At 42.4% G+C, this 23,249-nt stretch overlaps 1 protein-coding gene across 2 annotated transcripts in view; it reads right to left on the reverse strand.

Annotated features, from left to right (window-relative positions):
- SYNPR (synaptoporin) overlaps nt 1-23,249 on the reverse strand; it is a 268,069-nt gene that overhangs the window by 37,499 nt on the left and 207,321 nt on the right. For both annotated transcript variants that reach the window (XM_036331678.1, XM_036331679.1), the window contains one exon: nt 1,050-1,248. In XM_036331678.1, the coding sequence (XP_036187571.1) occupies nt 1,050-1,248 (199 nt within the window). The remainder of the gene's footprint in view (nt 1-1,049; nt 1,249-23,249) is intronic.

Consider the following 23,249-nt stretch of genomic DNA (forward strand, 5'->3'; position numbering starts at 1 on the left):
ACCCTAGCAATCTGCTGTGCAGTAATATTTGGAATAAAAAAAAGATTCTTTTCTTTCTTAAAATGGAGCAGGTAATTAAGAAAGAAAACAGCAAGATGTTTTTTAATGTAGGAAGTTCTCAGTAAGATACATTTTAGGTAAATGTACATGTGAAGGTTGAGAAATTTAAGTTTTATTTTCTTAAAATTATCCATGACCATGTACCTCTGAGAGTTGTTGTGTCCTCCTAAGTCTACATGTGTCCCTGTTTGCGTATGCTGGTTTCACCCATTGAGTTCATGAACCATTGTATAAGAAAAAGCAAATAGGAAAGAGTTGGTGGTAGAGAGAGAGAGAGAGAGAGAGAGAGAGAGAGAGAGAGAGAGAGAGAGAGAGAAATAGAAATGAGAGAGATATTCAGAGATGGAGAACTCCATTTTCAAACTAAATAGCTCTGTGCCCAGTATGCCATATAAATACTAAGGCAGTGGTTCTCAACCTTGGCTGCACATTAGAATCACCTGGGAATCTTTGTAAAATCCTGATTTCTGGGCCTCATCCTCCAGAAATTTTGTTTCTTTGTTATGGGGTGAGGCCACAAATTTTGGAGGATGAGGCCCAGAAATCAGGATTTTAAAAAGATTCCCAGGTGATTCTAATGTGCAGCCAAGGTTGAGAACCACTGTACTAATGGAATACACAATTCAAATAAGCAGAAGTCGCACCATCTAAATAACCAGTGAGAAAAATGGTCTACCACCGCCATATGCTGGAATCATAAATACACCTCCAGCAAGCCTCACTACTCTTTCCTTGATCTCACGAGATTTCCAATTATTTATTTCAGATGAGTTGGTAGCAAGTCTTGCAATACTTTTCCAACACAGGAGCACAAAAGAATGACAGCCATCATGTTTTTAGTTTAGATCCAGGAGATTTGGATGAAAAAGAAAGCGATTCCCTTTAAAATATCTGCTTTGGGGGCTCAGGTAACCCCGAAGCCCCTCAGGCCCTGGAAAAAGAAAGCAGAGGGGTCAGAAGCAAGTTATTGCAGAAAGCAAACCACTTACAATGAGCGGACCCCGGTTGTTCTCCCGATACTTGTTCTGGAAGAAAATGTAAACGACGGTGGCGGCCAAGGAGTAGAGGAAGGCAAAGACGGCCACGGTGACGAAGAACTCTGCTGAAGACGAGGAGTCCCCGGTCAGCGCCAGCTTCTCCCGCTCCTTTCCCTCGCAGGTCGGCACCTCGAATGTCACCTGGTGCAACCTAGTGACAGATTTAAGGACACTCTCCGTAAGATGCTGTGGCGAGAAAACTGGATGCCGTGTCTGATAGGCGTACTCTGTGCCTTGCCCTGCGCTCAGCACTGTTCCATTGTGCCCCATGGGGCTCCTCCCTCGCTGTGGCTTTCACATTTCAGGTGTCACAAGAGACAGCTAAGCGGCCAAGGAGAGCAGCTCTAGACCCGGCTTCCTGCAACTGCCTGCACCTGGATCCGGCCTAACTGTTCACCCCCACCCACATAAGAGACATATAAACACCCTGCCCTCCCTACTCTTGTTGGATGACACTGATATACTGGCCTCAGCCCGCTGGGAGAGAATCCTATATAATAAAAAGCTAATATGCAAATCGACTGAACAGTGTAACTACAGGTCACTATGACACACACTGACCACCAGGGGGCAGATGCTCAATGCAGGAGCTGCCCCCTGGTGGCCAGTGTGCTCCCACAGAGGGAGTGCCACTCAGCTAGAAGTCAGGCTCATGAGTGGTGAGCGAGTGGCGATGATGGGAGCCTCTCCTGTCTCTGCGGCAGCACTAAGGATGGGCTCCTGGACTGTAAGAGGATGCAGGCCAGGCTGAGGGATGCCCCCACCCCCAGCGCATGAATTTCGTGTGCCAGGCCTCCATATTTTTTAAACTCTCACAACGTCTCTTGGCCTGGCTCCTGTGGGTGCGGACCTAACCATGTCCACATGTTCTAAAGCACAGTGGGGAGTGATCGGGGAGTTGTATGGCCTATGAGACAAGTTCACTAATGAAATGATAGAGATCATAGCTGCAAACGTGGAAGCCAATGTTGCAGTTAGACACCATGCCATTGGGTTTCACAGCAGCTGTCCCTGGGGAGAGAGGGGAGGAGGAAAAGGAGGGACACCTGAAATGATGACAAATTAGACTATGACATCCTCCTGCTTAAATTCTGCTGGCCTTTCTCATCTGAACTTGGACTCAAAACCTGACTCCTGAATGCGATCTTACCTCATGGTCATGGTCTTGGCTAAGGGTCTTTTCCCTGACAGTCCCCTTTTCCTACGTTACTCTGAGCTGTGTTATTGCCATTCGGGTGTGAGCTCAAATGCCTTCTCCTGGGATAGCCTTTTCCTGCCCATTAATCTGAAATAGCTCCCTTTCCTTAGACATTTCTGTCACATCACCCTGCTGAATGTCACTCATAGCACTCCTCACCAGCCTCACTATTTTGGTAACATATTTAATTACTCATTTTTTTCTGTCTCCACTGCCCCCTCCATTACCATGGGGATCTTAATATTCTCCTCTGTGTATCCAAAGTCCTGACACTTGTTAGCCACTCGCTAATTAGGACTTGAATAAGTGAATGAACACTTTTGTTTCTGTAAGATAACTGACAGATCCTAATTTGACTGAACTTCTGGTTTAGACAGAAAATTCTATCAGGATAGCATCCAGGATCAATATATTACTTAATAGAGAAAATAAGATTTGGGGTCAGGGTCGGGGGGGGGGGGGGTGAGGTGAGTGACATGCGCAATACTTCCTGCTCCATAAATGACAGCGAAGGAAGGAGTGTGAACTAGACGGTAAACTGTAATTCAATACAGGACCCCAAATTCTGCTTCTCGGAAATGACCTAATTACTCCTTGATTGTGGAAGGCGCTCAGAAGTCGGCATAAACGAAGTCTAACAATATCAGTAAAGTAAAAACCACTTGGAAAATTATCTTTAAAAGTAACAATGATGATACTTTTGTATCATTGATGAACCTTTTAAATTCCTAACTTATACTTAGGAAGTATTTTTCTTATTAAGCAACACTTGAGCCCTTTGAGAAAGATTGGTTGTACACATTGGTTGTACAACTGTGCAATGTGGGTACTTCATTGCCCCTCCCCCCTTTGCAGATAAAGAATTAGGCTTAGAAGGATTAAGTAATTTGTCTAAGACATAAGGCTTTTTGGGCCAGGGATTAAATTTGTGTCAGACTCAAGAGCTTGATTTTTTTAAACTTTGGCATTAACTGTTTCTGTTAAATAATGAGAATATTAACTGGATGAATGTTGTTGTTTTTTAAAGTGAAGCCGGTGCACCGCTAGCATCAGGACCATTAGGGTCTTGGTAAAAACATATTTTCCAGGGCCTTGTCCAGACCCACTGAGTAAAAATCTCTAGGAGTGTAGTCCTGTTAATGGCCAAGAAGAACAGCCCAGTCCCCCCCAAGCTACTACGTCTCAGAAACCTGTTCTTTTCCATTCACTGCTTGATGTGAGAGAGGACTGCTATGTTACACAGTCCACTTGACTTTGCTTGTGTCCCTGAGCCTCCTCCTGTTTCTCATCAAACAGAAGCGTGTGCACCTTCAGTAAAGACCAGGGAAATAGAAGCATTCATCATGGTTTTATTGTAGAACCTGTTTCCTCCCGTAGCGGAGATATTGAAATATCTGTTTCTCAGTAGTTTGGCCTGTGGGAAGTCTGAAAAATGAAATTGACTTAAAAAGTACTCACGCCAATTGTTCGGATAGAGGTGATTCTCAGATAATGTGTACTTTTTTTCTCAATGTTTTGTTATATGTCATTCACTCAACAAATGTTTAACAAGCAGATATGTAGTTCACAGGTGGCTAGATGCTGGGCAGAGAGTGGAAAACAATGATGAGACAGGATGGTCCCTGCCCATGTTGAACTTCAGGTTTAGAGGGAAAAGAAAGGTTTTCTGAAAGAAGCCTTGGCTAGTGGGGGTGGGATGGTCAAGACAAAATTCCCCACAGGAATGATTTTTAAGCTGCAGCCTGAAAAATGAGTAGAAATTATCCCAGTGTTGGGATTGGAATAAAAGTGTTAGCAAGATTAGATTGGAGTAACAAGAAAAATCAGAACAACATGAAAAAGGGAATTTTTAAACAAGTTCAGCAGGTGGAAATGAAAATGGGGCAGCCACTTTGTAAAAACAGTCTGGCAGTGTTTTAGATAGTATAACGTAGAGCCATCCTATAATCCAACAATCGCTCACCTAGATCTGTACCCAAGAGAAGTAACACATTTCTGCACAAAAGAACTTGCACAAGAATGTTCACAGCAGCCCCGAGTGGAAACAGCCAGATGTCTATCAGCTGGTGAATGGCTAAGCGACATGTGGCACAGCCACAGGATGGAATATTATTTCATGCATCAGCATTAATGAACCTTGAAAACCCTATGCTAGTGAAGGAACCGGACACAGAGGACCCTCTGTCTGATTACATGCATAGGAGATGTTCAGAATAGGCAAATTTATGGAGATAAACAGAGTTAGGGCTGGGGGCTGGGGAGGATGGGAGAATTGGGGAGGGTGGCTGAGTGTTAGAGGATTTCCTTTGGGGTAATAAAAATGGCCTAGGACTGATTGTGGTGATGGACGCACAACTCCACAAATATACTTGAATTGCACATTTAAAAGGAATGGATTGTATGGTATATGAACGACATCTCAATAAGCAGGAAATAGTACCATATGTACCAAGATCCTGCAGAGGCAAGTTGCAGAGCACATGGGAGGAGAGAACTATGAGGTTGGAACTGGAATATTGCAGGAAAGGGGGCGGTGCGGGATGAGATGGAGAAGTAGCCAGGAGTCCCCATTGTGGGGTCCTGTGGGCCAGGTTATAGATCTGCATCTTTATCTTAAGGCAAACACTGGGAAAATTTTCTTACAATAAACAATGTATATATAAAAAAAGCAAGCAGAGCAGTGTCACCGGCCACAACCATGTGGCTGCATACACACCAGCTTTCCAGGTGCTAGGACACACTTCAGCCATGCCCCCGGAGGCCAGCTCCCTCAGCTAATTCCACAGACGAGGTCTGCAGTCGTGTGTGCTGGGGGCAGCGTGGAGGGGTAGAATAAAATAATTGTTTATTTTCTATGCAATCAGCTGAATAGCAACATTTCCCCTGTTGCTAACTAATTATATTGATTTACAGTAAATGTTAATTGTGCTTATCGATACAAGGAGAGAAAATCACTGACAAATCTGCTTTGCTTGTGAACACCAATGATCTATAGCTTGGTATTTGGCCCACGAGCCACACTGGGGTGCAAGCAGGGGAAAGGGGAGAAATGGGAGTGAAGCTTCAAACTCATTCCTATTGTGCGGAAGGAAGGAGGGGTCATTTATAAAGAAAAAGCACATCAGCTCACAGTAGTCTGAGCATGATAATTCATATCACTGAATATTTGAATGTTGTATGAAGGTATATATTACTAAATATATATCCTATATAATAAAGAGCTAATTTGCAAATGGTCATCACGCCCTTGCACCCTCATGCTGGGCCGGGGGACCTGAGGCTGTGCCCCCCGCCCGGCAGGGCTTGATGGGGGACCTGAGGCTGCGACCCCCGCCCTGCGGGGCTTGATGGGGGTGGGGCCGGCCGGGTCTGGGTCTCACATGATTTCAAGGCACGTATGGGTGGGCGGGGACTTGATTCTGGGTCCCACGGCATGCCCCAGACTCTGACAGGAGGGAGATTTTCATATACATTTTACTAATTTTCTTTCATCTCTTATAGAGAAAGGGCAAATAGCAATATTAAAATATTTCCTCTAATTAATTTCCTTTTAATGTGCACAAATTTTGTGCATTGGGCCACTAGTATATACATAACAGAAAGGTTCCTTTAAGTAACAGTTACATACATATGGTTAAATACATATGTCTTACTTTTGAGGGAGAGATTTTATAGCCAGCATGTGTCTAGCAGCTGTACTAACTTTGGAAGCAAATATCATCCATTTAGAACCTAAACAAGGAAAAAACTGTTCTGTACAGAGAGAGCATGTTAGTTGGTAGCATCCAGAAGCCAGCAGGGCCTCCTTGGATCTTGTGAGGAGTTAGTCAGGGAGCAATTGCTGAGCCTGCAAAAGAGACCAAATCCAATTTGTTGATTTCAAATGCATAACTCCCTTCTTGGCTGGCCCAGCTCAATCAAGGGGTAATTGAATGTCTCTGGGTTTTATTGCATAATGTCAATCAATGAAAAGATTCCATGTTATAGTTATTTTTCCAATTTTTACCAGTGCTGAAACACAGCCCTTTAAACGGTTCACTGCTGCTTCATTCAAACTGAAGGAACTACTTGGTATGCCACAAACCTTAGTTCTGTTGGGAGGGCTTGGAAAAATATGAAGCAAGTTGGTGTTGTTTTGTTAATAAAAAGATGTACAAGAATGACGGCCCTCGTTTTTCAACCTCCAGGCATTGTGCTAGGTTCTTTATCGACTGCTTCTCACTTAATGTTCATAGCAACTTTCTTAGGCAGGTGCTACTGCCACCATCATTATACAGATAAGGAAACTGAGGCTTGGGTGGGTGCTGAACTCGCCTGAGGTCACATGGCCAGGGGAGGGCAGAGATGCGTCTGCAATGCAAGTAGATTGGGAGGAGCCTACACGAGTAACCACTTCTTCCTCTGTTTCAAAAGTTACAGCATCCCTAGGTTTCCAGCTGAATGTGTGCAAGAAAATGTCCAAGCCAGCTTTCCCTGGCCATCTGAGCTAAGGGTAGACTGACAGTTTATGCTGAATAGGATTCTAAACCAATACTCATCCCACTTCCACCTTGAAATTTGTGCATCGGGCATTGTACAAGGTGCCCAGCAATGGCAAGGTTGAATCCCTGTGTAGAACAACCAACAGGAAGTTGTTAAGAGCTTCCTAGTTTCCAAATGTTGTCCTGGATCACCCTAACGTCTGCCTCAGAAGCGCGCAGAGGGCAAATGACCTGAGGGCAGCAGGTACTGAAACTGGCCATCATAGTGTCCGTAGTTCTGTTTAGAAAGTGACATTCTGGGGTAAAGGAAAGCACAGGTTCGCCCTCAGTAGCATGCCATTATGGGCATCTGCTAATAACACTTGAAATTATTGACAATATCTTTCACCAGATGTGGAAGAAAACAGGACTAAAGCTGCCAACAGTACATCTGGGGGAGGCTCAGAGCAGGACAGTAAGGACATGTCCCAAGGGGGTGATCCTGACCAGCAGTGAGTGTGGAGAGCATTCAGGGTGTTGGGGAACAGGCTGCTGCCACTGAATTCTGAGAGTCAGAGTTCAAGAGGCCAAGGGAAGACCAGACAGCAGACTGGTGGGGAGCAGGTTTCTCTCTACTATTTTCACAGTCCCTGTTCAGTCCTTCATACCAGCTGACAGACGTTAATCCTCCCACTCCATTTTCTTCTCTCTCTTCCCAATATGAAATATTGGCATTTATCTGGTTTTAGATGGCTGTTTCGTTGGCTAGCCATGTGTGTATATAATAAATGTGTTTATGTGTGCATTTACACACTCACACACACATCCTACTTGCTCAGCCTATGTGATTCACAACATACACAAATCACTACAAAATCCTGGGAGTTTATAAACACTTTCTGAAACTGCATTTTATTTTTTTCTTCCCAGCAAACTTCCCCATTTTACAGATGAGGACGTTGGAGCTCAGTCATCGTGAAAGAATCACCAAAGATCACCCAGTTAGCCCTGGCCAGAGTTTCCAGTGGTTAGAGCATCAGCATTCACACTGAAGGGCTACAGGTTCAATTCCCCATCAAGGGCACGTACCTGGCCCCAGTCGAGGTGTGTGTGGGAGACAACCAATCGATGTGTCTCTCTCACATTGATGATTCTCTCCCGCCCTCCCTCCCTTCAACTCTCTCTAAAAATCAATGGGAAAAAATATCCTTAGTGAGGATTAACAAAAAAGTCACACAGTTGGCAGAGAAGAGGCAAACTTAGAACCCAGGCTTTCTGATACCCAGCTGAAAGATTTTTACTTATGACCCAAATTCCATTTCTAAGTTTTTCAGACCACCAAATTCTACGTTATGATCAAGTCCTTCATTCATTCCAAAGGGATTTATTGGGCCCAAGTGCCAGTCATCAGAGAAGCTGACAGAAACGCAATGAGTTGTGAGAAACAGAAATAGATTATTGAAGAGGCTGAAAAGGACACACCCCCTCTGTCTGTCACTTTCCTGGTTTTCTTACTGAACCTGGAGCATGGCATTTGCTAATGTTATTTAGGATAATGAGAGTGATTCCACTTCTACTCCTGGCTGCCAATCAACAACTGACATTTATTGAGCACATGGTAGGCCAGGCACCCTGCCAACTGTTTTCACATATTATCTCACTTCGATTTTCATACTTGATCAGGTGGGCAGTATTACCCTTGTTTAGGGACAAGGAAAGTGAGGCGCAGAGCAGGTGAGTGACTTGTTGAAGTGAGAGCCTTGAAACAATCCACATGACCCCAAAGCTCTTACTTATAACCTCTCATGTGAAAACTTTCCCCCCACTCTAAATATTTTTTTCTTTAGGATAATAATTTTCACAATTTTGTTCCTTTATATGCATACTTTTTTCACATATTAGAATTTTGTGACTAACAAGTTTTAAAATATAGGGAAATAACGCAAAGATTGAGCCTAATAGTGAACTTTGAAAATTGAGCTAAAATTCACATGAAAGATAAAGTTATAGAAGACTTTTTACCATATTATTTATTTATGTATTTATTTTGTTAATCCTCACCTGAGGATATTTTTTCCATTGGTGTTTTTTTAGAGAGTGGAAGGGAGGGCAGGAGGGGGAGTGAAAGAGAGAGAGAGAGAGAAACATTGATGTGAGACATTGATTGGTTGCCTCCCGCACGCAGCCTGGCCCCGACCTAGACCAGGCATCAAACCTACAACCCAGGTATGTGCCCTTGATAGGGAACTGAGCCCACAACCAACAGTTAGGTGCAAGGGCCTACACTCCAACCACTGAGCAACACTGGCCATGGCCAGTCATTTTTTACTTAACCTTGGTTTTTCAAAAACAGCTTCATTTTTCAAGCTTGCAAGAATAGCATGTATTCACTGAAAATATTTTCTTAAAAACAAAATAAAACTAAATGAAAGACAAAATTCTGTACTTCTGCTCTTAAACACAATAGGGGCATTTCTCCCTGATGCGATTATGCACTAAATACATTAAAGTTTATTGTCTCCAATGGAATTTTCCATTGCGTTTTTGTGCTCTCTACCATAAGAAAAGATCATTTTTAAAAGGAGAGTAATAATAAATATCAAGCACAGGGAACTGAGCTAGACATTGGAAAATGCAGTCAAGGTTTCTGCCAACAATATCCTTCCACAGGATTCACTGTGTGAGCACACCTGAGGGTAAGATGGGAAGTGGCTGCCCCTTTCCCCAGCCCGCCATCTTCATCTCCATGGGCCAGAAAGACATTTATCCAGTTGTTGGAAACTATATTATGCTGAGAGGGATCTTATCAAATCTCAGCTTCCCCCACACAAGTCTGTATTTATGTAGATAAACATTTTAAAATAAAAAAGTAGACTTCCACGCGATTCAAAAGGAGTGGTTGGTGGAGACCAGGGCTTGAAGGGAGCCCGAGGGAAGGGAAGCTCTATAGAACCCATGCAATGGCTGCAAAGAAGCCTGGCGGGTCTCACCATGCTGTGACTTTCAGGTTCTTCAAATAGAACTTGAGTCACGGAGAACTCAGCCTGCCCCCACACTGTCAAATTAAAATAGATAATGAGGTCGTTATCTGTTGTTGTAGGGAGCACCCTTTTCTCTCTCGTGATCATCTTCCCTGAACTGTGCTCTACTCAAGTGAATCAGGAAAACAAAACCAGCCCCAGAGCTTTTCTCTTTAAACTCGAATGTCCAGATAACTGCCGGCCTGTCCATTTTATGTGACTGGTATAGAAATGCTCCATGAATAAACAACATAAAATATTTGATCAAAAGATATTTATAACAGTCAAAACACATATACAGGCAGCAGGAGAGAGGGCAGAAAAAATCTGAGCGGACCTTTGGCTTAGAATTTAGGTCAAATTGACTCATTAATTCAGTCAAAATATGTTATTTGCAAAAATTCAGTCAATAGAAAAGTGTTTAGAGGAAGCAAATGTAAGTTTCCTTGTAATTCCATTTCCGGGATTAACAATTTAAAAAATGGAGATCAAGCAGGGTCTTCACGCTGCTGTTCGCTACCTAATAATATGACCACGGCACAGCTCTTTATTTTAGGAAGATCTACCTTATTCTTTTTAACACTCCTATAATACACCCTCAGGATGTATGCATTACCATGTTGTGCAGAATGTTCTGCGGAGTCACACAGTCCACTGGTGGGCTTTTGATTGTTTCCCACCCTTACCTATTAAAACAATGGCTTGGACATGTGTCTTTGGCTATTTGTGTGATAACTTTCTTCGGGTAAATTTCTAGAAGCAGAACTCCTGGGTAAAGGAATGTATTAGCCCGGGTTCTCCAGGAAAACAGAGCTCATAGGATCTACATTTTAAGGAATTTCTTTCAAGGACTTGGCTCATGTGACTGTAGGGCAGGCAAGTCTGAAAGGCATAGGGCAAACCAGCGGCTGGGGAGTCAGGTAAGAGTGTATGTTACAGTCTTGAGTCCAAAGCCTGGAAAACCAGAATTCCCATGTTGCAGACTGAAGGCAGAATTCCTTCCTTTACAGGAAACCTCATCAGACCTTCACCGGGTTGATTCCACTTTGCGGAATAATGGAATACACTGCATTTACGTATCGCAGAGCTTGCATGTAAGTGGCAATTACAGTTACTATTATTAGGTGAACTGCAAACAGCTTCCCACGTTCAAAATTCAAGTTGTAAGTCTAATAACTAAAGTTGATTTAAAAAATAAATAAATAAATAAAAAATAAAGTTGATTTAAAAAAAATCCAAATGCTTTCAAAAAATAAGTTTCAAAGACCTGGAAACATGGCATAGTCTATTACTACGTTGCTCTGTCAAAAGGCCACCCTATAAGCAGTTACTTGGTCATTTTCTGTTGCTGCTTGCTGTCATTTCATTCTTCACATAATAATTGGTCTCCTGGAATGTTCAATATAGAGAACCTAACAGAACCCTTGCTGGCTAAGAAACTCAATTTATCTGAATTTCAATATACCAGATTATAATGAAACCAGTAATAATCACTTACACATATGGAACAAAACGCAGTCTCCTTTAAACCACTAAAAAGCTGTTGCCTTGTCAAGTGGCTATGGAATTGTAAATTTCTAATTTTCGGTTATTAATGTAATCATAAATACAGAAATCCTTCTTGTAAAAAAGTCTAAGACACAAGGAAACATTGTTCATTTTAGTTAACTAGGAACAGTTTCTTTAACATATTTATTAGCTCGGGATAGGAAAAGTGCCCTTTATTGCCACCAGATATAATGTCACCCATGTTCCCAATGAGTTGTCAGCAACCAGGGGATTAATCATACGATCTTCAGATTGTATTCAGAACATGATGTGTAAGAATTCATTTTCCACACAGCAACCAGAAATCTCTTAAAAACCTAAATCAGAGCATGTCACTCCCCTGCATAAAATTCCCTTCCAATGTTCCCCCTGGCACTCGGGGCCAAATCCAAACTCTGACCCTCGCCCACAGGACCGACATCACCTGGGTCTTGCCTAATTGTTTGTTATTATCATACTTGCTACTTGCTACTTTGTCTTTCTAGAACTCAACGTTCCCCTGCCCCCTGGGCCTTTGAACCTGCTTCCAAGTTGTCCATGGTCCACTTCATCTTTTCATTCATGTCTCAATTCAAATGTGAACACTTCTGGGAGGCCTCCCTTGACCAACTAATCTAAAAGGCATGTCCCACCCCTAGTCACATGTTGCTTTAATTTGTTTTATTTATCGTTCCTATTGCCTGTCTGAAGTTATTCTATTTGTGAACCTCTGCTTTGCCTGCCGAAAGTAGCATGAAGGCAGGGATCCTGTTTATTTTGTCTACCTCTCTATTACTGAGCATCAGTTCAAATCTGGATCACAGTGAATACCAAATTCTTATTTGTTAAATAGAAAAATAAAGAAGGGAGGGAGGGAGAAAAATAAGGATAGAAAGAGAATGGATAGATCACAGTGATTCTTAGATGTTTTCTGGAAGCGGAGCCAACTGTTACCTCATGGGATTGTGGAAAGAGATGCCTCACTGTCCTGTCAGAAGAAACCAGACTCGGAGAGGTGAAGGCACTTAACCAAAGTCACATAGTGCGAGGGTCCCAACTGAAGCCTTCTGCTCCTAGACCAGGGGACCTTCCTCTGCTCTGCAACTCCTACAAGAAAGAAGCTCTCACCCTGACCAGTTTGGCTCAGTGGACAGAGCGTCGGCCTGCGGACTGAAAGGTCCCAGGTTCGATTCCAGTCAAGGGCATGTACCTTGGTTGTGGGCACATCCCCAATAGGGGCTGTGCAGGAGGCAGCTGATCGATGTTTCTCTCTCATCGATGTTTCTAACTCTCTATCCCTCTCCCATTCTCTCTGTAAAAAGTCAATAAAATATATTTTTTTAAAAAAAGAAACTCTCTGGTAACCCAGAGAGGCCATACCTGGATGCTGGAATGACCACAGGGACAAGGAGTCAAAAATGGAAGTCACCCATTCTGGGGCCTGCTAGAGAAGCTCAACAAAGAGCCCCCCACCCCCCCACCCCCAGGCCTTCTCAGTCAGGCATTTCGCATAGACCTATGTCTCTAAGCCGCAGCTGTGCATCTTGTGTAGGCTTTGCCCCAGTGCCAGGGCCAGGCCGAAGCCTCACTCATTCATTCACCCCGTCATCTCCGGCAAGCCAAGCACTGTGCTCAGGATCATGGATGTCAGAGTAAACGACACGGAGATGGTCTCTGCTCTCAGAATCTTTGCTCTAATGAAAGCAGACAACTGAACAACCTGTTTAAATAAATGGCAATGAGGGTGAAGTCCAGGATATGGAGGGTTCTAAGCTGGTCTAGGGGACCACGGAAGGCTTCTTGGGGGAGGTGAGCTTAAGTGAAGTCTGAAGGGTGAAGAGAGACAGGGAAGGGAGGAAAGGAAGGTTCCAGGCCTGAAGGTGAGAAAGTGTGTAATTTGAGGAAGTTTTCTTTTAGAAAGAGGAAAAAAATGGCATAACTTCTGTCATTAATAATGATAACAGCAGCAATAGAGCTGGTAGGTATTGATCCCTGACTTCGTGCTTCACATGCTGTGTTTCCTTTAGTGTTTTGCCAGAGCCCTGAGAGGTGTAATGAAGTAATCCCTGTTCTCCAGATCGAGAGATGGAGGCTGAACATAGGCCCATAGAGGAATGAGAAGGCTTCCTTCCCTCGCCCACTCTAGTCTAATACAGCTGCTGCATTGGAGATTCCAGTGGTACAGTGCAGCCTTCTTCCGTTTGCCTCCCTCACGCATGCTTCATGCCTCCCCCGCAGACCGGATGTTTCCTGTCCATGCTCAGGTGCTCATCGAAGCCAGTTGCCTACACACCGCAGAGGGGAGGAGCGGTGCACATTTTCAGAATGGTCGATTCAGGAGACACTAGCTTGTTAAAAATTAATTGGCTAAAAACCAATTTGCCAAAAATCAATTAACCTGAACCTATCAAGGAGATTTTTACCACAACTGTTTTGCCACCATGTGTGAGGTTGAAGTTGCTCCTCAATTTGAAGGCCAATTTGAGAATATGGATGAGTGTGTGCAGTGTGTGTGTGTGTGTGTGTGTGTGTGTGTGTGTGTGTTGGGTGTTGGAGGTGTTGCAGAGGTTTTGGCCCAGTGCAGCTAATACATTGGAAATATTTTAGAAGAGAAAAACATAGTTCAGAAAAATGATTATTTGGAAAAAGGCTTTGAGGGAAACTGCTTTCCTGCATGTTTACTTTAGGTGGGAATTAATCTAGAGACCCTCAGGGACACCCACACTTCCCTGGAAAAGAATTCTTAGGGCCCTAGCTGATTTGGCTCTGTGGATAGAGAGTCGGCCTGCGGACTTAAAGGTCACAGGTTCGATTCCGGTGAAAGGCATGTACCTTGGTTGCGGGCACATCCCCAGTAGGAGGTGTGCAGGAGGCAGCTGATTGATATTTCTCTCCCATCGATGTTTCTAACTCTCTATCCCTCTCCCTTCCTCTCTGTAAAAAATCAATAAAATTTTTTTAAAAAGAGTCCTTAGGAAATTACTTGGTGCCTTTGAGATCAGTGTTGTCTTCCTCTTGCCAACAGGGGTGAAGCTAGCATCTATTTTTCTTTTCTCAATGTTTCCTTGATTTCAGGTTTGAACATCAGATCTAGACCTGATCAACTGCCATGTTTCATCCTCTAGGCTTAAAAATCAAAGATAGGCATAGGCATATTGAGTCTTACTCCAGGTTAATGAGGCCTATATAGAAGATAACATGAGAAGAAAGAGAAAGAGATTCTAGTCTCTTGTTGTGTCTCTAGCATCCAGCACAGTGCCTGGCAAAAGCAGGTGCTCAGAAATATTTATTGATTCATTTAACTTTAAGTTAGCATCTTAACAAATGATTGGAGCATCTCAGATAAAAATGGAGGCCCATTTAATCCTTTATCTCCAATGGGCATCACCACAGAAATACCCATTATTAATACCAAAGTTTAATAAAGTCCATTTTCTCCTCTCCCTTTTATTTACCCTCTCTTTTTATTGCTACCTTGTATCACTTCTTTAGCTTTTTATTTTTACCCCAAGTGCCCTCATGAGAAGGTAGTTGTCTTATATCAGGACACTGAATATGTTGCATGATTCAAAATCATTCTTTTCTGAAAGTATTTTTAGCTTTGCATTTCTTTATTTTGGCTTCTCTGGCTCCTAAATCTTGTGAAAAAATTTCACGTGGCCAATATATGCCAACATTCACAGTCTGGATATCAAGCCAAGGCATATGAACAAAAGTGGATTAGGAGAATGAATGAGGAGAGACAGGGTTTCAAAAAAGGAGGATTATAATTAGCAGGATTTTATATTCCGCTTTGGCTCCTTCAATCAAGAAAAAAATTAACCAAAAGTTTAGATTTCTATCTGAAATCTATACAACTATTCCAGAACCCCACCTACATAAATATTCCGTGGTTTCTAATGACTCAGGTCAGTAGAAAAAAACAAGTGCATTCTGGTGTTCCTGCAGACCAACTAGGCCAATAGAATATAATTCAGCATCTTTGGTTGGTTAAGTTTTATAAAAAGCCACGTTAAAAAAACTTACCTAACCAACCTTTCTTCCCTCCATCTACAATTAAAGGGTTTTTTCTAAGAAATTTTTTTTTAATATATTTTATCGATTTTTTACAGAAAGGAAGGGAGAGAGATAGAGAGTTAGAAACATCGATGAGAGAGAAACATCAATCAGCTGCCTCCTGCACTTCTCCCACTGGGGATATGCCCGCAACCCAGGCACATGCCCTTGACTGGAACCGAACCCGGGACCCCTCAGTCCGCAGGCTGACGCTCTATCCACTGAGCCAAACCGGCCTCGGCATCTAAGAAATTTAAGATAAAATTTATCTCTTGTTTACTGGCAAGACTGAACCCAAGAGCTCAAAAAAAAAAAAAAAAAAAAAAAAAAAAAAAAAAAAAAAAAAAAGGACACTGAATTTCCATTTCTCAAATCTGCTTGCCTATGCGGTAGGCAAAGTGGCAGCCTCACACCCACATCTCACCAGCTCAGTAGCCCTAATCGTCAAAGGCCAACTTCCCTCCCAACTCCAGTAGAAAATTATGTCATGTGTCGTGTCCACCTCTGAAATAATCACTGCAGCCAAGGGACTCAGTTCTCTAATTGGCCAGGTTATGACCAGGTGTCCAGTGTGTGAAAGTGTGTGTACACAGTATATGTGTGTATGCATGTGCATATGTTATATATGTGTGTATGTGTGGTATGTGTAGAGGGTTTGAGGGGGTGGAACTTCATATGAATTTCACTGAATGGACTCGTCACTAAAAGAAAGACTTCCAGTACCAGAAAACAGAAACAACACATATTTATCCTATGATAAAAGACCCTTCTAGGGTCTTTTCCCTAGAAGATCATGTCTAGGTTTTTTAAAAAAAACCCTCTATCCCTCCAATGATAAGTAAGAAGTAGATTCATATTTGTTGAATGAACATTGAGTTAACAGCAATATGATATATGTGTTACTCTGAACAAGGACCGACTCTGTGCTGTCCAATGTGGATACTTTGCTGAATTCATGTCTGTTATGGTACAGCCTCCTCCAACCCTCCTCCTTCCCCATCCATACCATGCACAGGCTCATTTCTTTTTCTGCAGTTTTCCACATAATTAATCTGAAAATACAGTTCAAGTATAATTTCTCCATAAAGCTCTCCCTGAGCATGACAGTCTTCATTATTTTACCCATCTTTGAGTTCCTGATGCTACTGTGTTTGGCACTTACACCTCCATGAGTAAAGTGTTGTTTAGACCATGGCTCTAGAGTTAGACTACCCACATTCAAATCTCCACCATTTACTTTTTCCATTGCCTCAAATTTTTTAATTTTATGTCTGTAGAGGATGACAATAACAGTATCCACCTCACAGGGTTGTTGCAAGGATTAAATAATATGGTAGCTGTAAAAAGTGTAGCATTGTGCCTGATACAGAGTAAGTGCCCAGTAAATATTGACTATTGTTATACCTGATGGAATAACTAGGTGTGTTCCTGTAGCAGACACAGATGCTGCCAGCATCATGTGTCCTTGCCCACCTGAGTTCATCAGGTGCTGTACATGTTGACCAACCTCCCACCTTACACTCTCTGCTCTGTCCTAGGGTCTTCCTTGGCCAAAGGAAGCTTGCTGTGCCTCAAGAAGCTGGAAGGGTAGGGAGTTGATCCTCTCAGATGCAGCCTTCCAACACTGGGAGTGACAGCCAGTGGGTAAAATGCCCAGCCTTCCTGCCCTCTGGTCCTAAGATTCTTGGGTGTGTTCCATAGTTTTTCAGAGGAGCCCCAGCAGTTGTCAGCCAGTTGACCCTAGTGATAATTGCTCACTAATAAATATGGAATTGGCTTTTCTCCCTTCTCTGTCCCAGTTCCCCCACTTCTTGGCTTGAGCTTCATGGGATCACTTCACACATAAGCTCCCTGTGCCAAAGTCTTTGTCTCAAGGTCCCTTGGGGCGACCCCAAATTAAGACAGGTCCCAATACTTTCAATTGTTGGAGTCATTCCTCAGGATGCATTCCTTTAGAACAGGGCTCATGCCCAGTTTTGGTAGCTCTGTATTGCATGGCATGTTTTGTGGACTGACACCAATAACCACTTGCTGAATACTACCCAAATGATATATTCTGAGAAAATTTTTAGTATTTAGATTCAAGAGAAGGAATGATATATGATATATATCTCACCACAGCTGACAAGATTAATTTTCCATTTACATTCCTAAAAGGTTCAGGTTGGGATATTCGAGCATGAATGCCTGAACTCTTTTTGAAAAATTTAGCCTAGGAACGATTACTTGTGAAAATGAGCCATAAATTGGGTTTATAAAAATAACTTCACACTTCACTTGGTAGATTTTACTTGATTGAGAAACCACACATCTATGGAATGACTCTCACTGACACACAAAGATGCTCAACTATAAACTACAGGCTACAGAGCTGTGGATTTTTTTTCAGTAATGCAAAAGCTCCAAACTATGAAACTGAAAGAACAGATGTCCTGGTGCAGAGGAGGAAACAGAAGTGGGAAAGAGAAAGGGCCTTTGCTTCTGTCTGCTAAACAAATGGCTGGAACCTATCAGAATCAGGTCAGATGAGATTTCTTCTTTCCACACATAGATAGCTAGGCTCAAGTTTATTTTATTGTTAGTTTACAAACAACCTGCTACTTCCAGAAATGAGTTGGCAAGTGGAGACTGTATAAACAGTAAAATATTGTTTAATAAGTGAAAAAAGAGAAAGGTAGACAAATATTGTGTGAGATTAGTATTGAAGACCATCAGTTAACTATTCTTGCGCGTGTGTCTGTAGGTTGGTCTGAGTAGTTCCGTTTCATGCATGCTCACTCTGGGCTGAGGATAGAGGGGGTAGATGTACATGGATGAGGCCTTTCTTGATGATAGCAGAGCTGCAGGAAGGCAAACAGGACCAGCCATGTCCATCAAAGGCCTCCTCTGGGAAATGACATGCTATCATGTCTGCCCACCATCCACTGACCAAAACAAGTCATCTGCCAAGCCATCAGTGGGGCTGGGAAATGCACTCTGCCTCTGTTTGACCATGACAAAGTCGGCTTTGCAAACTATGAGTTGAGGGAAGGAGATAAAGAATTGTGGCCAATAAGTGTGTCTACCACAGGGAATAATAATAATTATTAAACTGCCGTCTAATGTTCGTTATGCTCTAGTCACCCTGGGCTCCTTCAGTTCACCAAATATATTCTCTGCTTTACACTATTTTCTCTGCTTGAAATTATTTTCCTTTATATCTCTTCCTCTTCTGTAATATAAAGTATATAATTCACTGTAAATACTTAACCTTTCTCTCCATGTGATAATCTTGTTCAGATGTTTCAAACCACAGTGTGCTTAAGAGAGGAGGACAATCTCATTGGATTCTTATAAAAATTAAACAAAAATGCATGAAAAGATCTTAGCAGAGCATTTGATACACAGGAGCACTGAAAAAAGCTGAGACTATTAGTAGGATATAAGCAATGAGCATCTACTGACAATACGTAATTTTCACAGCTAATTAAAGTGAGAAACTAGAAATGGACAATAGTGTAATTTTTAGAGTTCTATTTCACTAAATAAACTCAGTGTTCATTTTTCTTCCTAGCTGTAAATAGAGATTCCACACCCACTTGAGAAAGTAGAAAAGGATTGACAGAAATTCAGTTAACTTAATGTTCTCATTAATTCTAATTTCTAATTTAAGTCATTATTATATGATATCTCCCAGGATTGGTCCTTTCATCTTTTTATTAAAAAGATGGCTTTCTAAGTAACTTAACAGGATAAAAAAAATCTCTTGATATATGTGGGCAACCTTAATGGTGGATAAACTATTTTATAGCATGATCCAAATGTGTTATACTTGAATTTCAAGTCTAATATACTTAATAAATAAAATTTTTAGTGTCTCTTCTTTCCCATTAGCTATAAGAGTAGTTTCTGATTTGGATATTTTCTAAGATAAGACTGTAATAGACAGTATCTGTGTCTTGGTTGCCAAGCACCCATTTTCCCTTCTCTTGATTTCTTTTGGGGAATAGCATCACTTGGGAAATTGCATCTCTTCTATAGAAGGGACATTCTCAAGCCTAGAGGTAGGTGTGTGACGCAACTTTGATCAACTAGATTATTTTTCTGGTTTTTGGACCTTTGAGGGGTATGATGGAATGATGGAATGAGGGGTTGAGTTGAATCATTCCTATGGCAATGCATGTATTTAACTATGAGTTGAAGCCATTCTTTAGTTTCTACTGTGTATGTGCCTTGAGATTCCCCATTTCCTGTATTTTTTGGAGCTCAGTTCTTCATTGTTCCTTTTCATTATGTGAACATCCCTATATCCTTCCAATAAATTACTTCACTTTTGTTACTTGCAGCATCAAGAACTCTTAGTGATACAAAGTCTGCCTCCATCCTTGCCCATTCCCAGACCCTCCAAAAGAAGTAGTACTGTGTTCAGTGAGTTTTCCATATGCATTTGTTTGTTGACTCATTTAACTTCCTAAAAGGTTTAACCCGAAATTTCTTTCTCATTTTACGTTCCAGAATTTAAGTGTTTCAGAACTCTCTTTCAAAAAATTTGATTGAGACCATGTGTGATAGGAGAAAGTGACATTTGATAATGACAGAGAAAACTACAACATTCTTCTTTCGCCTCCATCCTTCAGATCTTCAGTAAATATCTATGGAGATCATATGATGCTCTGTCCTAGACTCTAGAAATACAAAAATGACTAGGACAGAGTCTTGTTGCTTAGAGAGCCTGGAATCTAGCAGGGGAGATAAGACATGCAGACATAACAGGAATGCCACTAAGACGGTGATAAGAACTATAATTGAGGTACAGATCAAGTGCTATAGGAGCACAAAGGAGGGGGGATTAATTCAGGCTGGAAGGATTGGGGAAGATTTCAGGGGAGGAGATGAAACTTCAAGAACACTAATCATCCTGTAAGTGCCCAGTGGCCAATTATCTCCAGGAAATGGAGTTTGCAAAATTAAGCCTGACCTGTAAAGAATAGTTTATCTTCTCTTAGCACGACATCTTACAGTTTCTAAGGTTTCTGCCTTCTTGGGCAATGTACTAAATTGCTTAGGACAGGACTGAGAAAATAGATCTGTCAAACCTTGCTGGCCTGTGCCTAATTTGTCTGGGGCTTGGTGTTTGCATCCTGTTAGTCAGTGGGACTAAGAGACAACTGAATGTAGCGTGGGTCGGGGCCAGTGTGTTTCTTAGCAGTCTTTAAATATGGCTTAAAATTAACTACCAGATCCAACTAGCCTCTTGAGCTTATTTTGTTCAACTGGAGACAGCAGCCTTGGCAGAGCCTGTGACTGGCTCTCAGACATCTTGAAAATAGATAGTCATTTCATGTTTTTTTATTTCCACATCCTCCTTTTTGCTGCCCACACAGGGCAGCCAACTTACTTCTTCATTTTAGCAGAATGAAGGATGCTCTGAATTAATCTGGGATGGACAATCAGTCTGACAGAATGGGCTTGAAAAGCTCATTATTGCTCATGGCCATCCTTGCAGGGTTTTGCGTAAAATGCTTCTTTCATGTCTGTGACCTCTAAGACATTAAGAAGCAGCGTTATTTGGCACATAAGACGTTGTGTACCTAGGTGACAATGAATTCATCTGTCTATCCAGAGAGCATATAATTGAAAAAGAGAACGCTGATTATTTTTTAAAAGTTGCATTTTTTTCCCAAGAGGATGGTTTAATTTGATAAAATAGTAGCCCAATGTCCCCTCCACCACCTACAAAATTCACATTCTGGACAGTGTTTCCACTCATCGTCCACTGGGCAAGAACAAAGAGAAGAATGGAAGGCCATTGCTTCTTACAGAGTCTGGGAAGGAAGACACTGTAAGTCACCATTTTACTGACCCCTGCTGTGTGAACACATTAGGGGGAGCTGTTGGGGCTCACATTCCCAGGGGCTCCTGGGCAAAAACATAATGTCCCTATAGAAGTTGGTGGAAAGGAGAGAAAGTTTCAGTGGGAATTCTAATGCTGCCCTGGTTGCCCCAATATCAGTGTCCTCAATGTCCAACTCAGTTCAGTAACCTCCAGAATGTCCTAAAGATCCTTTTATACTTGGAAAGGGGGAATACAGAAAAAGCAGAGGGTCTTCAGACCGATGGCCCCTCATTTGCTCCCAGTGCTCACTGGGAAAAGCTATGTCCCAAGTTCATTGGATAGGGCACGGGAGATTGCTTCGGCCCAATGAGTGCAAACAGATTGCTGTTATGGGCTGAACTGTATTCTACAAAAAATATGTGCTGAATTCCTAACACTTGCTTCCTCAGAATGTGACCTTATTTGGAAATAGGGTCATTGCAGATGTAACTAGTTAAGATGAGGTCATACTGGAGTAGGGTGGGCCCGCAACCCAATAGGATTGGTGCCCTCATAAGAAGATGGTCATGTGAAAACAGAGACGCACAGGGAGAATGCCTTGTGATGACGAAGGCAGAGACTGGAGCTACGCAGCTGCTAGCCCAGGAATACCAAGGACTGCTGGCAATCCACAAGAAACTGGAGAGAGGCAAGAAAGGACTCCCCTGCAGTTTTCAGAGGGAGCATGACCCTGCTAACACTCTGAACTCAGACTCTGGCCTCCAGAACTGTGAGACAATACAATTCTGCTGCTTTAATCCACCCCGTTTGTGGTAGTTTGTCATGATAGTTTGTGGCATCCCGAAGAAACTAATACTTTTGCTTAAAACTCCTCTAGACTGCTTTGTTGCTACCTGTGACAGACGTCCAGGTTCATGGTCCACTATATACCTACCCCCTCCTCATCACCACATCTTAGCCTTTGGGCGCTCTAGGTCTCTGAGCATTGCCTATGTTCCCCATCTGCTTTCTCACTTCTGTGAATGTGTTTCCTTCCTGGCATAGCCAGAACCCTGGATTACAGTCTGCTCCAAGTCTACTCCTCATTCAACGTGAAAACTCCCCCATAAAACCGTGGTGAGAATGACTGTCTTCCAAAGTGGTTTGTTTGAACAGCACTCTGCTTGCCACTGGGCTAACAGCATGCGTAGTTGCTCTCCATATCTTAGCGCTCTTTAAAAGTGGAGCCTGTGTTTTGTTCATTTGCATCTCTGAGAGTCTTGCTTCTCAAAGTAGGAGCATAAGAGCACAGACTCCCAGTCTCCATCACAGTTCTTCTGAATCAGAATCTGCATTGTAACCAGTAAGCTCCCCGGGGATCCTATACACAGTACATTTGAGAAGCACTAAGAGTAGCTTATAATACCAGCCACTAGTACTTGAATGCATGCTTCACCTCTACTTCGCTGAGCATTTTTACTTATGTTATTTGAAATTAGTCATCTTGAAGGGTCTAAGCATTCCACAGGCAGGAATTATCTCTCTCCATTATACAGATGGAAAACTGGAGCAAAGCTAGCCTGGAAACTGCAGGGAATCCTCCTACTTCATCTGCCAGTCGAACACAACTCCCATGACTGGCCTGTGACTGGCCCGTGACCCAGTGTCTGTCCCCGCTGCCATGGGAAATACCCTGGGAGCCAGGATTTCAGGGGGACATTTGAGCTTCTATTGCAGAGCTAACCTCTTTTTATTTTAAAGATTTATTTGCGCCATTTTAACACTAGTTGATGGACTTATGTTTCTCCAGATACCATGTCAAAACAGGGCTCCTTGGAAACACTAAATTTGGGAAATGCAGCAAATGACATGGCCCTCTTGAATATTAACAGTGCAGAGCCACCTATTATTACAGGCCTCACCACAGGACCTCATGACCTAAGTAGGTAAGTATACCTACTTAACACTGTTTAACTCAGTTTTCCCTGAAGTTTATTTGACTCCAAATTGAGATTGCATATGAGCCATTAACATTCTGTGAAACACACTTTGGTTCAAAATGAGATGTTACTGACAAAGGGGGGAGAGAGAGAGAGA

This window comes from Myotis myotis, unplaced genomic scaffold, assembly GCF_014108235.1.
Source record: "Myotis myotis isolate mMyoMyo1 unplaced genomic scaffold, mMyoMyo1.p scaffold_m19_p_13, whole genome shotgun sequence".
Taxonomy (NCBI): Eukaryota; Metazoa; Chordata; class Mammalia; order Chiroptera; family Vespertilionidae; genus Myotis; species Myotis myotis.